Source organism: Canis lupus, chromosome 3 (assembly GCF_011100685.1).
Source record: "Canis lupus familiaris isolate Mischka breed German Shepherd chromosome 3, alternate assembly UU_Cfam_GSD_1.0, whole genome shotgun sequence".
Taxonomy (NCBI): Eukaryota; Metazoa; Chordata; class Mammalia; order Carnivora; family Canidae; genus Canis; species Canis lupus.
The window spans coordinates 60,568,755-60,583,390 of record NC_049224.1 but is presented as its reverse complement, the minus strand read 5'-3'; the positions used below and the strand labels follow the sequence as shown (position 1 = coordinate 60,583,390).

At 60.0% G+C, this 14,636-nt stretch overlaps 1 protein-coding gene across 9 annotated transcripts in view; it reads right to left on the bottom strand.

Annotated features, from left to right (window-relative positions):
- Nucleotides 1-5,984: 5,984 nt before the first annotated feature.
- Nucleotides 5,985-14,636, bottom strand: part of SH3TC1 (SH3 domain and tetratricopeptide repeats 1) — a 48,803-nt gene continuing 40,151 nt past the window's right edge. For 8 of the 9 annotated variants that reach the window (XM_038533152.1, XM_038533156.1, XM_038533150.1 and 5 more), the window contains 6 exons: nucleotides 14,248-14,428; nucleotides 13,119-13,269; nucleotides 11,811-11,933; nucleotides 11,029-11,179; nucleotides 9,981-10,177; nucleotides 5,985-7,155 (listed from right to left, as the gene is read on the bottom strand). In XM_038533152.1, the coding sequence (XP_038389080.1) occupies nucleotides 6,898-7,155; nucleotides 9,981-10,177; nucleotides 11,029-11,179; nucleotides 11,811-11,933; nucleotides 13,119-13,269; nucleotides 14,248-14,428 (1,061 nt within the window). In that variant the 3' untranslated portion in view covers nucleotides 5,985-6,897. Of the gene's footprint in view, nucleotides 7,156-9,980; nucleotides 10,178-11,028; nucleotides 11,180-11,810; nucleotides 11,934-13,118; nucleotides 13,270-14,247; nucleotides 14,429-14,636 lie in introns of those variants that run through there. The other variant, XM_038533158.1, reaches the window with a different exon arrangement.

The window sequence follows — 14,636 nt, the reverse complement described above, 5'->3', positions numbered from 1 at the left end:
TTTCATCCACTGTTGCAGTTGGATGGCATTTCCCTAATGGACACGATGCATTTGTTCCTGCCATTGGCCCTGGAGGAGATTGTCAGGGTTTCCTATCTGTCAGCTCCTGCTGCAAGCAAACCACGCTAATACTTAGGGAGGCTAAGCAACAGTCATTTTATTTTATTTTATTTTATTTTATTTTATTTTATTTTATTTTATTTTATTTATTGTCTTTTTAAAAAGATTTTCTTTATTTATTCATGAGAGACACAGAGAGAGAGGCAGAGACACAGGCAGAGGGAGAAACAGGCTCCCTGCAGGGAACCTGATGTGGGACTCGATCTCAGGTCTCTAGGATCACGCCCTGAGCCCAAAGCAGACGCTCAACCTTTGAGCCACCCAGGCATCCCCGCAACAGCCATTTTATGAAACTCACCAGTGTCTGGGCCAGTCTGGCCGGTGGCCACTAAGCCGTCTGTGTGCAGGCACCTGGCTGGTGGCTAGTGTCTGAGCGACCGTGTGACCTCATGACCTAGGATGGCTGCACTCATGTGGATGGCAGCCATCAGGGGCACCTCACATCTCCTCCTGGAGGCCTCGTGTTCTCCAGAAGGCGCAGCTGGCTCTGGCGGAGGCTCAGGGCTCCCTCCCCACACATGGTAGGCAGCCCATTCCCACGTGGCCAGGCTTTCTAGGCCTCCCCTGTGTCCCGGGCACTAATATCCACCAGCCAGAGCCACGCACGGGGGGAGGGGACGCCCTCTCTCCAGGGAAGAAATGTGCCCGTTCCCCTCCTGGCACAGCTGCCGTCACCACGGGTGCTTCAGTGCGATCCTGCACGTCTCCTGGGGCTCACGTGCGGGGCCCGCTGTGCACTGACGCCTGTGCACGTCGGGCAGCAGGTGGACTCCACTTCTGGGCTTTCTAGCTCACACCACAAGGCGCCAGATGATTGCTCTCCGGGGAGGTGCCCGTCCTGCCTCACAGCACGGAGCTCCCGTGTCCGTGTCCCCGCTGGTGCCCCCGGTGCACAGGGATGGCCTGCCATCTCGCCAGGGTGGGACCTTTGGCCGTTTTGCTTTCCGCTTCCATAACTTGTCTGCTGCCATGTTTGCCCCTTTATTTTAAATAATTCACCAACTCTGTGCACGTGCGGGCGTGCGGTTATATCCTATGCACATGCATGTACGTACTGTGTGTATTACACGCAGGAAACACACACACACACACACAGTGACGCCACTGGAATACGCAGGTGTCTCCTCCGAGCCCATGGCTCGTCCTTCCGTCGCGTCCAAGTGGTGCCTTTTGTGGGTGATGGTTTATGACCCAAATGCGGTCAAGCTCACGCTGTGCTGCTTTCACATCCGTCGTCCTTTCTCTCTGGTGCTGCTCGCCGCGTGGGAGACATTCTTCCCCACTCGACCACATGAAAAGATGCTCCTTATTTTTGAGGAGGTCACACCTCTTCTGCTTTCCACATCTTTGGGATTTAATCTGACAGGGCTCGGGGGTTTGAGGAGCCCGGTGGCGTGGTGACCACCTCACACGTGGACCGGCCGGGGTGCCCACAGTGGCCGCGAGGGGCCTGGCTGCAGGTCGACGTGCTGTGTGCCTTGTCCACACGTCTGCTAGCTCAATTCTAGGTGGTCTGTCTTTTCATATTCATTTATTTACCCGTCCTACATTCAAGAAGGAATGTAGGATAGTGCCCTATATTCAGGAAGTAATTTTAGAATAAACCATCAGATCCAATGGGGGACGTGCCCCCTCCGCAACTCTGTCCTCTTTAGGAGTTCTGTGGTCAGCTAACCCTGACCTTTGGTTCTTTGGTACAAATTCTAGAGCCTCTCTCTTTGCAAAGTTTTACATGGGTTTTTCTTTCTTTCTTTCTTTCTTTCTTTCTTTCTTTCTTTCTTTCTTTCTTTCTTTCTTTCTTTCTTTCTTTTTCTTTCTTTCTTTTCTTTCTTTCTTTCTTTCTTTCTTTCTTTCTTTCTTTCTTTCTTTCTTTCTTTCTTTCTTTCTTTTTTTCTTCTTCTTTTTTTTTTTTTTGCAATTGCTGCATAGCTACCGACATCTTTACCATGTTGCCATTCCCCACTCATGCACGCAGTAAATATTTGGTTAGTCTTATTCCCAGATATTTGTATACATTCTTGATACCCTGAACAGTGTAGTTTTTAAAACTGTATTTCCCGGGACACCTGGGCTGCTCAGCGGTTGAGCATCTGCATTTGGTTCAGGGTGTGATCCCGGGATTTCGGGATCAAGTCCCACATCAGGCTCCCCGCAAGGAACCTGCTTCTCCCTCTGCCTGTGTCTCTGCCTCTCTTTCTGTGTGTCTCTCATGAATAAATAAATAAAATCTTTAAAAATACAAACTGCATTTCCCAACTCAGAGCTGTGGGTCTGTAGGAGCGGAGCTGCCTTTGTTCGCTGGGAAACCTTCTTGTTCATCCCAGAGGCTGTCGGAGATGCAGGTTTTCCGTGCAAGTGATTGTACCATCTGTGGATGGTGTCCACTTGTTTTTTCTTTATCAACCCTTGTGAACCTATTTCTTGTCCTTGGTTTGCTGGTTTTCTGGGACCTTCAGTATCATGTGGACTAGAAGTGGGGGGTGCCACCTGGCCCCCTCCTCAGCTCACACGGAACCTGCTTAGACTCCACGGTGGGCAGAAAGCCCTTGTCTGCTGAGGCAGGCCTGTTCCCCACTTGCTGAGAGTATCTATCCCACGTGGGGATGGGAGGACACGGAATGCCTCCCTGCATCTACGGAGTGAGCCCTGGGGTGGTCTTTGGGTCTGCCCTACAGTGTTGGCTGAGGTCAGGGTGCAGCAAGGTGAGCAGCTGAGCTCCCAGCAGGTCACTTCCTGCCCAGCGATTGCTGTCCCCCACGACTGGCAGAGGTGAGAGATGACCCTGTCCCCAGGCAGGGCCCTCTGGGGCGTTCCCCAGAAAGCAGATGTCCCTTCAGTCAGGGCCCACCCAACCTTGCACTCGGCCCCAGGATCCAGGCCCAGTTGGGGATGGGTGTGTCTGTGGTGCTAGATAGAGAAGCCTGGGCTGAACCAGGCGTGACCACACTCCATGGGGTCCTCCCTGCTGGCCCGCGGGCCGTGAGCCTGGGTAGGAGCCACTGCAGAGCGTGCTGCACACAGGAGCTGCCCCACGGGGATGGGAGGGCAGGTGCCTGCTGCCAACCTGTCCAGTCCCGGTGAGGGATTTGCCACCCCTGCCCTCCCCCGGGGTGGGGCCTGCTCCGGAGCCCGACACAGCTGCGTCGCCCTCCCTGAACTTCCCTGAAAACCCAGCCCTACCCTTCCCCTAGCCTCACCACCTCCCCACATTAATAGGTCCCCAGAGGGGTCCCCCCACCCTGCAGACAGCCTCAGCAGAGCCGTCACAGACGCAGAGCCCACCCTGTGTGTCTGGGGGACGCCCCGTTTCTCGGTCACACCCCTAGTCCTACGTTCCCTCTTCCTGGGATGCCGTGCGAACGCCGCCCAAAGCCACAGAGGTTGTGAAATGTTTTTGGTTCTGGCTGGAGGTGAGGGCTGGCCTGGTGAGCACAGCATGGGCGGATAAGGGTCGTGCTTGCAGTTACAGACGGCTGCCCTGGGGAGGGAACGAGGCTCTGTAGAGCTCCCCGAGCCCAAGGATGCAGGCCCAGTCCAGAGCTTGCCCTCTGCTTGGGGACGGAAGACGGTAAAGCCCAGACTGTCTGGGTCCCACGCCAGCTGGGGGGTGGCTGAGATCCTGGGCTTCCCTCCCTGCTCCTTCCTGGCCTCCTGGTGCAGGACCAGGAGCCATACCCCAAGGCCTCACATGTGGACTAGTGGAGCTTGGAGAGCATGGCCAGGGCGGCAGGTGCACAGGTGTCTTTGCCTTCTTTCCCTTTTTCTCATCAACCTGGTGACCTTAGTAAACTCCGGTTTGTTAAAATGCTAGCTTCATGTGCTGCTGCTAATCTAACAGCTCAGTCAGGACATCTCCTTACGCCCTCCACACAGCCGGAAACCAAGCTCTCACAGGGGCGAGGCCCCCTGGCACATGAAGGGGGCCTTCGCGGGGTGCTCCAGGTCACATGGGATCAGAGGGAGGCAGAGCCCTGCCGTGCACAGACAGGGTCCCCCAGTCGTGAAGCTGGTGGCCGGCAGCCCCCTGCCCAGGCCGGGCCAGCCCCAGAGGCCGGGAAGCACAGGCTGACTTCCCCCAAACACAGGACGGAGATGCAGCCTGGAGTCGAAGGGGCACAGAGCTGGGCCCAGCAGACCCTCAGGGCCGCCTAGACCTGCCTTCCCCTTCACAAGGGAGGTCCTCTGCTCGTGGGGTGGGGCGGGGGTCCAGCTCTCCCTGCGATGGGCTCTTGTGTCCCCAGACGCCTGGCCTGGGAGAGTCCAGCTTGGTGCCAGGTACACCCACCCTCCACGGCCCCTGCCCGCCCCTCGTTTGGAGGCAACGGGGGCTGCTGTCGCTCCATGGTGGGGATGAGGACAGACGCTGTGCGTCCTTGGGACGATCATTATCCATCACTCAGTGTTGCCTCGCCCAAAGCTGGAGGCCAACCTGGATTTGGCTTAACATTTGTCCTCGCATGACCTGCGGGAGTTCACGGAGCTTGTGTGCAGGAGGTGCCTGCTGAACCTGCATGGACGGGGGCCCCGAAGGACCGGGTGGGGACGCCTTCTTCTACAGCGGGGGCAGCAGGGCTTCTGGGCCGGGTGCTCACTTGGTGCACAGGTGCCAGCCACGGGCCCATCCCACACTCACTCTGCCGACAGATGGGTCAGGGGGCTGCTGCCCAGGCCCTGCTCCCTGAAGGGGCAGAGCAACACTGGAGTCCTGGCCTCTGTCCACCTCCTGGCTTCGGCTGAAAAGAAGGGACCGGCTGCCCGGTTCCACGAGCCGCTTTGTGCCGGGCACGTCTTCACTCTTCCTTCTCAGGACCCTGACGTAGGGTTTGTCTCTGGTTACAAAAGAAGTGACCGAGGGTCTAAGAAGCTACGGGACTTGACCAGATGACTCAGCCTGTGGTTGTTGGTGCTCTTCCCACAGTGTTAAGTATCATCGAGAACAAACAGGCGACCTCAGCCCTGGATCTGGCACCAAGCACCCTGCTCTGTGAATCCTCCCTCGACTCCCAGTACTGGGGTCACCAGCCTCAGCTTGGCTTTGGCCAAACTGGGGCTCAGGGAAATGAACTCACCCCAAGTCCCCAGCCTCTAAGTGGGGGGGCTGGGATGGGAACCTAGGGGCTATGCGACCGAAGTCCCCCTTGGGACCACCAGGTCTGTTACCCTGGGGTATCAGGGTTCCGGCAGGTGGGGGGCGTGGGACCCTGGATGCGGGGGGTGGGAGCGACAGCTCTGGGAAGGTCAGGGGGTGGGGCGCGGATTCCCAGGCAGGTGGTGGGGCCCCTGAGTGACCCTGCCCTCTGGCCCCGTCCGCTGCGGGGTGGCTACAGGCCCAGGCCCGGGCGCCGCCCAGCAGTCAGTGACCCGAGATCTGTCCTGGGGTTACTGTGCCGGCCACTGCCTGCTGCACCAGCAGGTCATCAGGTCGTCCTGTTTTCAATTACAGCGAGGCCGCCTCCTGCTTTCCACGCCCTCCCTCCCGCCTCTAGAAGGCATTTTGGGGTCAAGTTTGGGAGGTTCGGCAGCCTCTCTGCGCCAGCTTCTGGAAGGCTCTCTGCTGCTCCCTGGCGGGAGAGGCCTGGGGGAGACCTGCAGGCCACCTCTGAGCGGGCAGGGCCCCGGGGCTCCGCCGACCCCAATCCCTTGCCCCCTTCCCGGGGGCCCCCGGGGCCTGCAACCTCTCCCGGGCTCAGGTCCAGACCCAGAGTTCTGGCCCACCATCCAGTCCCTCTGCCGGCCTCAGCTTCCCCTCTTGCTCAAGGAGGCTCTTGAAGGAGGGGGAAGGAGAAGTGACTTTTCTAGGGACAGGTTTCCATGGGGCAATGAAAACATGTTTGTCACTGTAAATACACAAAATGCCATTGAACTGTCCATGTTAAATGGTTAATTTTATGTAAATTTCACCTTACTTAACAAAATAAATTAAAAAGAGGAGAGTGACATGATGCCGTGTGGGGGAGATCGACCCGGGAGACCCACGGCCTCTCTGAGACTATTTCCCTGCCTGTAAATCGAGGCTCCCTGGTGCTTGGCGGTGCAGATGGGCCTTTAGACAAGCTCAGCAGCAGACCATGCAAGGCCAGCGGGGCTGCAGGTGACGGGCCAGGCTGGGCCAGAGGATGCTCAGGTCGGAGAGCGCTGGGGCCACCTTCCCTTGCCCCGTCTCTGTTGCCTTTGGGACACAGATAAGGGGTGGAGAGACAGCGAGGCGCTGACACCCTCTTCCAGGACCTGCCCTTAGGTTCTAATGCAGACACATCCCTTGAGGCAGGCGGGCAGGTGGTATACACCCTGCCCCACCTACCTGCTGTGTGACGGTGGGCCAGGCACCTAACCTCTCTGTGCCTCCATCTCCTCAACTGGAAATGGAGACAATAACAATCCCAACTGGGCTGGCTCTGGAGGTCAGTCTGAGGGCTGAAGGCAGAGCTAGAGCCAGACACACTGTGAGGGGATGGGTGGGGGAGAAGATGCCCAGGAAAGCCTGTAGCCGTCTTACGTTTTGACACCAGGAACTGGGGTGTGCGAGGCTGGCAGAGGGACCTGGCCCGGGTCTGTCCTTCCAGCTCACAGCTGAGGACGGGATGCAGACCAGGGGGGTCCCCAGTGATGGGGCCTGGTCCCTGACACTCCCCCAGAGGCAGACCAGGGGAGGGGTCTTGCAGGCTGCGGCAGGTCACCACAAAATCATCGGTTGCCGTCTGACCCCCGTCTCCCAGGAAACAAGCCCCGCAGAGACCCCAGGAGAGGTGGGGACTCCACTTCCGTGGGCCGGGGTCTTCAGGGCGGGGGGCTGGGGGCCAGCCAGGGCGCCCGCCCCCAGCACCGCTCGGGGACCAGGTTGACCTTGCGGATGTTAAGCTCCGTGGCGAAGGTCCGGGCTTTCTGGTAGAAGAAGAGGGACTTCTCGCGGTCCAGGAGGAAGTTGTGGTAGATGGTGGCCAGGCGTGTGTAGATCTTCATCTGGGCTTTCTTGCTGCCCAGGTCCACGGCCGCCGCCAGCGCCAGCTGGTAGTACCCGGCCGCGTCGAAGGGGTCCTGGGGGAGAGACGGTGGCTCAGCCAGATTTGACCCTAACGCGGCCCTGGGTGCAGGTGGGGGCTCGCGAGCCTGTCTCTCCGGAGGCTGCTGCCCTGCCCGGCCTCCCCGTCGTGTCCGCCCCAGCCCCTCCCGAGAGACCACTCTAAAACCCAGACCCGGCCCTTCCCTCCGCTGCCTGGGACGGCTCCCAGGACACCGTCGGCAGCCCTGGCTCCTCACTGCCCTTGCACAGAGCGCAGGCTCAGGAGAACAGAACAGCAGGGACTCAGAGCTGCTCTGAGCCCCTCCAGGCACTGGGCCCAGTGTGAGGCGGGAGCCACGGCCCATTCCAGGACCACATTGACCACAGGGGTGAGCAGCAGCCTGCGGGAGCCCCAGGTGGCACCTGAGTCAGCCTGGTATAGGATGGGAGGGCTTCCTGGAGGAGGGGACATCCCAACTAGGGAACTGGCCACTGTGGGTGGTAGGGAAGTGGTGTGTATCCATGTACGTGTGTGTGCACATGTGCCTGCAGCAGCTAGTGGGGGCACATGCAGGATTCACACCCAAATCTGTCCTATTCAAGTCATGCTCATTCAGCCCTGATGCCCCCATGTGCAGGTAACAGGGGGTGCTGTACAGTGGCAGAGATGCCCACGGCCCCCATGCCTGTCCATGCAGGGGGCGCACAGAGGAGCCTCCGTCTCTCCTGGGCTGTGCTGCAGGGTATGAAGTTGGCTGTAACCCCTGATGATAGACGTGGAGCTGATGGCAGCCACGGCACAGCTGGGAAGCCACTGGACCCCAGCCTCCCAAGCCCAGGGACCTTGCCTTCCTGCCCCGTGAGACCATGGAGAGATAAGTTCCCATCCCCAGGGCCTGGTGTCAGGTTGAGTACCTCTGAGCCCAGCTCCCTGACTCCTGTCTTGAGCACATTTGTTCACCTTCCAGCCTCAGTTTCCCCTTCTTATGCAGAGCTGCTTAGTAACCAATCACATAGACTCTGGGGTTATAACCTCTGTGCGGCTGTGTTCCTCAGTGGCCCAGGGGTCAGGGACACACGCCACAGATGACAGAGCTCAGGTGAGGTTGGCCACAGCCCTGCCCCACTGCCAGGCTCTGCACGCCTACACGGGGGAGGCCCAGCCCAGAGCCTAGCCTGGGACAGCAGGCACACATGAAGCATGCAGGCTCACTGGGTCAGAGGGTGGTGGGTCCCAGGGTCCCTGGCACTGGAGCTCCACCATGCTGCTCCTAGTCCTACCCTGACTAGCTGACCATGCCGGCCTCTGTCTCTGCCTTGTCCTGTGGGGGCACCACTCCTCTAGAACAGTAAAGCATGAGAAGAGCCAACCACACAGAGCCTGGATCACGCAGAGCCTAGATCACACAGCCTGGATGTCATAGAGCCTGAATCACAGAGCCTAGATCACACAGAAGCTGGATCACAGAGCCTGGATCACACAGAGCCTCCATCACACAGTCTGGATGTCATAGAGCCTGGATCACACAGTGTGGATGTCGTAGGGTCTGGATCACAGAGCCTAGACCACACAGATCCTGGATCACACAGATCCTGGATCACACAGAGCCTGGATCACACAGAGCCTGGATCACACAGACTGGAACACAGTGAGGCTAAGTTGCAGTACCCACCACTGCCCACAGGCTCCCCAAAGAACGGTGGGGCTGACATAGCAGGAGGCCGCAGTGACCACCTCTGACCACCAGGTGTCACCAGTGCACAGCCAAGGCTGCCCCGGGCAGGGAGTTGGTGGCTGCTAACTGGGTGGGGGGCTTCCAGCGCTGCCCCAGGCCCTGGGTGCCATGGGAGGGGGGGGGGGGGGTGGAGACGTCAGCCAACACGGAGCACAGACACTGCAGTGCGGTGCTACCATACCCAGGGTGGGGCGATGGGGGCACCTGCACGTAGGGCAGCATGCAGATGTCTCCAGGCTCTGGTCTGTGTCCACTGCGGGGCTGGCAGACGGGTAGAGCCCCAGCTCCAGCTCCCCCAGCTCCAGCAGGGCAGGATCTAGCCAGGCTGCCTGCAGGGGTGTCCTTGCTACAAACCCCGGGGTAGGCCACAACCCATCCCTAGCCCGTTTCCCTCTGTGACTCAGGATTCCAGGAAAGAATCCCTCTGCCCACAGTGGCAGGCTTCCTGGAGGAGGTGCCAGGACTTGGGTAGCACCTTACAACGTGGTATCTGGGGGCAGTGGTGACTCCTCCCCCACACCCCGGAGAATGACCTCATCCCCCCCACTCTTTTGGTGGCGAACGTCCGCTTGACTGTTAAGACTCAGGAATGCTTGGGTGGCTCAGTGGTTAAGCGTCTGCCTTCGGCCCAGGGCGTGATCCTGGAGCCCCAGGGTCAAGTCCCACATCGGGCTCCCTGCATGGAGCCTGCTTCTCCCTCTGCCTGTGTCTCTGCCTCTCTCTCTCTCTCTCTCTCTCTCTCTCTATGCCTGTCATGAATAAACAAATAAAATCTTAAAAAAAAAAAAAAAAAGACTCAGCTTTGCAGTTACCTCCTCCAGGAGGCTGCCCTGACTACACACTTTTTTGTTTGTTTTTACCCAGTGGTGGCCAACATCTGTTCACATGTCAGCCTGTTCCCTGGACGTGGAGCTCTCGAGGGCAGGGCCCGGCCTGTGTGGGACTCGGACCACGTCCACTGACCTGGCCTGCTCCTCACGGCCTGGCCTGGAGCTCCGGGTGGAGGCCGAGACCATGCGGCAGGAGGGCCGGGGCCAGGCCTGGATCTGCGATCCCACTCCAAGCGGGGCCGGCTCCCCCACCCACCACGTGCCCTGAGCCCTGCCTCCCCCGCCCGCACTCACCTTCAGGTCATAGAAGATGATGTCACCGAGCACCAGGTACACCTTCACATAGTACAGGGTCTCCTCATCGAACTGCAGGGGCGAGTTGCAAAGCGACAGAGCCTTGAGGTAGAAGTGCTCGGCCAGCTCGCCGTGGCCCAGACGGTGGTGCAGGGCGGCCAGCCGGTGGTAGGCCACGCGCTCGTTCAGCCGGTCCCCTGGAGGCACAGGGATGGGGGCACGCGTGAGGATACGGCTGTGGGGGTGGTGGGGGCACAGGCCAGCCCTGGACCCCCACGCCGACACCGTCTCCAAAGCTCCAGCCGGTCCCAGGACTCAGTCTCCCCACCTGCACAGTGGGCCTAATATTGTCTGCTCCCTGTCCACCGAGGGAGGTGGACGTTCCAGCTCTGTGCCTGCACATGGCCCCGGAGGGGGCAGCGGGAGGTCCCAGAGTCAGGCCGGCTGTGCACGGCATGTGCCAGGACTCTGGGCAGCCTCCCCACAGGAGAGGGATCCTTCCTGCTATATTTGCAGCTCCTCCGCCGCCCCCGGGGAGTCACCAGCTCCCTCCAATTTCCAGCCCACCTCCATGGGCTGTGCACACAAACCCTGCTGCACACTGTGTGCCTCTCTCTGGGGGAAGGGGGTGTCAGGCACTGAGGGGACTGGGACATCGCCAGACAGAACAGTGGGGCTGGCTGAGTGCGGGGACAGACACCGGGAAGGGGCGGCATATGGAACAGCATGACTGACCCAGCTCGGCCTGTGTGCAAGGGCCAGAGAGAAGCCTGAGGTGTCTAGAACACAGGGCACACTGGCTGGCCCTCGTGGTCAGCAGGGAAAGAGGCAGAGGAAGCCACAGAACTGATGAGGAGAGCCCAGCCACCCAGTGAGTGGGACACTTCCGACAGGCCCCGCACCATCCAGGGGCAGATTTGGGACCTGCAGAGGAGAGGGTGACCTGCAGCCCCGCAGGTGCCCTGGGCCCCCCCTGTCTTTTGTCTTCTGCGCCGACCCTGCAGGTGTCAGAGGTGGAGGCCCTGGGGGGCCGGGGTGCAGGGCTCACCCAGGGTGATGCTGAGCGCCAGGGCCATGTGGGCAAACTCCAGGCCCTCTTGGGGCGACTCCAGTTCAGCCAGCAGCGCCACCAGTTTGTTGCACAGCCGCAGCTCTGCCTCTTGGTTCCCTGTGGTCACAGCCAGGGGCAGTGCCCGATCCTGCCACACAAGCAGGCAGGTCAGGCCTGGTATCCCTCAAAGCCCCAAATGTACCCCGTTATCCCGTGGCGTCTCTGTTCAGCTCTGTCCCCCAGGAGGAAAGTCAGCTTGGAGAGGCTCTGACACCCACAGGGCCGCTGGGCCATGAGCAAGCTGGGGTATGACCTGCAGCCCATCTCAGTAACCTCAGACCAGTGTCCCCAACCCCCGGCTGATGAGAGCCTGACAAGTAGGACCCAACACCCTCCTGCTCTAAAAGTGGGTGTTTCTCTGTCCCCAGGGCTGGGCTGCAGGCTGTGGGCTGGCCGGGCAGGGAGCAGCTGCTCTACTTGGAGATGCATGCAGTCCTGGCCCTGGTGCTGGTCCCCCCATGGTCGGGCTGTGTATCCTGTGCTGTGCCCCTATGCGTCTCTGGGCCTCAGTTTCCTATCTGCCAGATGGAGTAGGACTGGCCTCCCAGGAGTTTGAGGTCCTGTAAGCCCAGAGTGGCCTCTATCCCTCCAATGGTCCCTCCCAGGTTGGGGCTGGGGGTCAGGATCATCCTGGGTGAAGCCACCCAGGAATGAAGCAAGTGAGTGCATGGGGCGGCCCTCCCTCTAGGCAGCAGGCCCGCCCTCATCAGCCAGCTCACCCGGTAGAAGGACACAGCTTTCTCTCGCTCCCAGGTCCCGTTGAAGAAGATGTCCCCGGCCGCCTCGAACAGCTCCAGTCCCAGGTTGGGGTCCCCCGTGTATAGGGCTGCATTCTGTGCCACCTGTGGGCCCGCAGAAACTCTCATGAGGCCCACAGCGCTCCGGCGGAGACTCTCAGCATCCCCAGCTGCCCCTAGACCCTCGAGGCGGCCCTGAGGATGTGCAACAGGAGTGCGGCTGCCTTTCCCCTCGCCCACACCTTCGTCCTTCAGGGGGGACGGCGGTTCCTGCTATGTGCCATGGGGAACTCTGTCTGGCCAGGGCCCTGGGAGCTGGCAAGTGTGGGCTGGTGAGGAGTTTGGGACGTAGCTCAGAGGTGGGGGCCCCTGAATCCCTGCAACCAGTCCCAGACCCTGGCGGGGCTCTACTATCTGGCTTCCCCTCTACTATCTTCCTCCGTGGCCCCTGGCAACACCTGAAAGCACACACCTGCCTGTCCCTCCCACCAGGTGGCTAAGGCTGTTTCTTCTCTGCCATATCCAGAGCCCAGCAAGGTGCCTGGTGCATACTAGGTGCTCAACGAACAGCAAATGAATGGACAAGAGTAGACCAGCCCCCACGGGCAATCCAGAACCGGCCACACATGCACATCTGGCCTCTGCCCCTGAGAATCCTACTGTCCAGAGCCCTCCTTGAAGGTGGGCCCCACCCGCCTGCTGCTCAATCCAGCCTCCCCGGACCAACTGGAGCTCACCCTCCTGGCTCCTTCCTCCACCATGTCCCTGCCTACAGCCCCAAGGCAGCCCCGTGGGAAAACTGTTTACTGACGTGTCTGCTCCCCTTCTCAGCCATAAGCTCCCGAACCGGGATCCTCAGCCCCCGGCCCAGGGAAGTACACAGCAGGTACTCAAAAATGAAAACATAACCCTCATGAGCTTCTCAATTTACTTCAAATCACGTCATGTTTGGGAATGCAACTGGAAATGGAGCTTGTGATTAATGCATTTTTAAGGAGACACGCCACATGCCGCGGAAGCAAGTTCTCCCGTGTGTTAATAGAGCGAACGCATCATTTGCATGTTTACTGAGCACTTGCTGTGTACCAGCCCAGGTGGGCGCAGTGAGGGGCACCCGCCTCTGGCCCCCGGGGGCTTGCTCGGGTCATTGTGTAAGATGCTGGAAGTGGGAGTCCAGGGGTGGGGGTGGCGTAGGCAGCCAGCACGTAGCAGGTGCCCGCCGTGCTCTGGGGACGAAGGAGAGAGTGAGCGGGGCAGCGAGTGTGGTGCACGCGCTCCACGCCCTTGCACCTGTATGTACAGATCCACCAGCTCGTTCTGCTGCAGGATGTAGTAGATTTTCCCTGCCTGCAGCCAGGCATGTGCCTCCTTATCCTTCTTCTGGAGGTCGATGAATATCCCCAGACTGCGCTTGGTGTAGTCCAGCGCGGACCTGTAGGCCCTGGAATTAGAGCCAGCTGGTCAGAGCAGGTGCTCCCAGGCCAGCTGCCCGCGTAGGGGCAGACTGGGCTCTTCCCAGTGCCCGTCTGGTTACGTCTGCTCAGCTGGAAAAAGTCAAGGAGGCTCTTGGGAGGGAGCGGAGAGGGGGAGCAGGCCCCTCTGTCTCTACCCCGCCTCCCCAGACACGGACATGTGACCTCTGGCCGCAGCAGGGAGCATCTGCACTGGGCAGAAATGTAGAGATAACCTGCGTCAGGGGTTCTCAAACTCGGGTTGTAGGGCCGTGCTCCCAGAGTTTGGGACTTGGCAGGTCTGGGGTGGGACCCGGGAATGTGCCTTCCCAGTAGGCTCCCAGGTGATGTGGATGCTGCAGCTCTGGGGACCCCACTTTGAGAAGCATTTGTCAAGGTCACTGTCCATTAGTCCTGCGGTGAAACTGAGGCCCTGGAGTGTGGAGGGGAGGCTGAGGCTGGCCTGTGGCTCCCTCCCTGCCTCTCAGAGAGTCTCCCGCTGGAGAGGGTGTCCTCAGTGATCTTCCCAGGCTGTTCCTTACCAACCTGATTGGGATGCACAGGGTAGGCATTACATAGGACAGGCGACCCCGAAACTCTGCCCACGGGAAGCAGGTGGGACAGCCAGCTATCACTCTATGGACAAGAATCCTCTAGTCCTTACATCTGAGGGGACAGTCAGGGACATGCTGCTGGGCCCAGAGCTGGGCTGGCTGAAGGAGACTCGAGGAACGCAGAGGTCAGTTTCCAAAAGTTACCATGAACTGAAGAGTGACCCAGAAATGCACACTCTGCCTCCGCTGGAAGGCTGTGAGGTGTGTGGGCAGAGGACAGCTGTCCTGGGACCCACATGCCCCAAGTACAGGTCGGGATGCTCCCCAGGCCTGCAGGCTCAGAGCCTGTCTGACACTAGGAATGAAACTGTCCCTGCAGAGAGGCTGCCCCAGGATCAAGGCCGGCATCCTCACCGCTCGGTGCCCAGGGACAGGTAGAGCTGGCTGATGGTCTCCAGGAGCTGACCCTCCAGCACCTTGTCGGCCACCCTGCGGGCCAGCGAGAGCTGGAACTCGTGGTAGACGACGCACTGGGCCTCGCTGGGCATGACGGTGCTATAGAAGTGACAGAGACACTGGACGGCACGCAGCTGGCCTGGGCGGGGGAGACAAAAGGAGGGCATCACCGTCATGCACCGCAGGGACATTTGCAAGGTCCAAAGGCCCCTGCTGTGTGCCAGCCCCTGGGGCATCGCAGGTGTGGAAACTGAGCCCAGACAGGCTAGGCCACCTGCTCAAGGCCGCATAGCCGATGAGCACATGGTGATGAGCCCAGGTAGGGCAGGTCACAGATACGGTGCTGA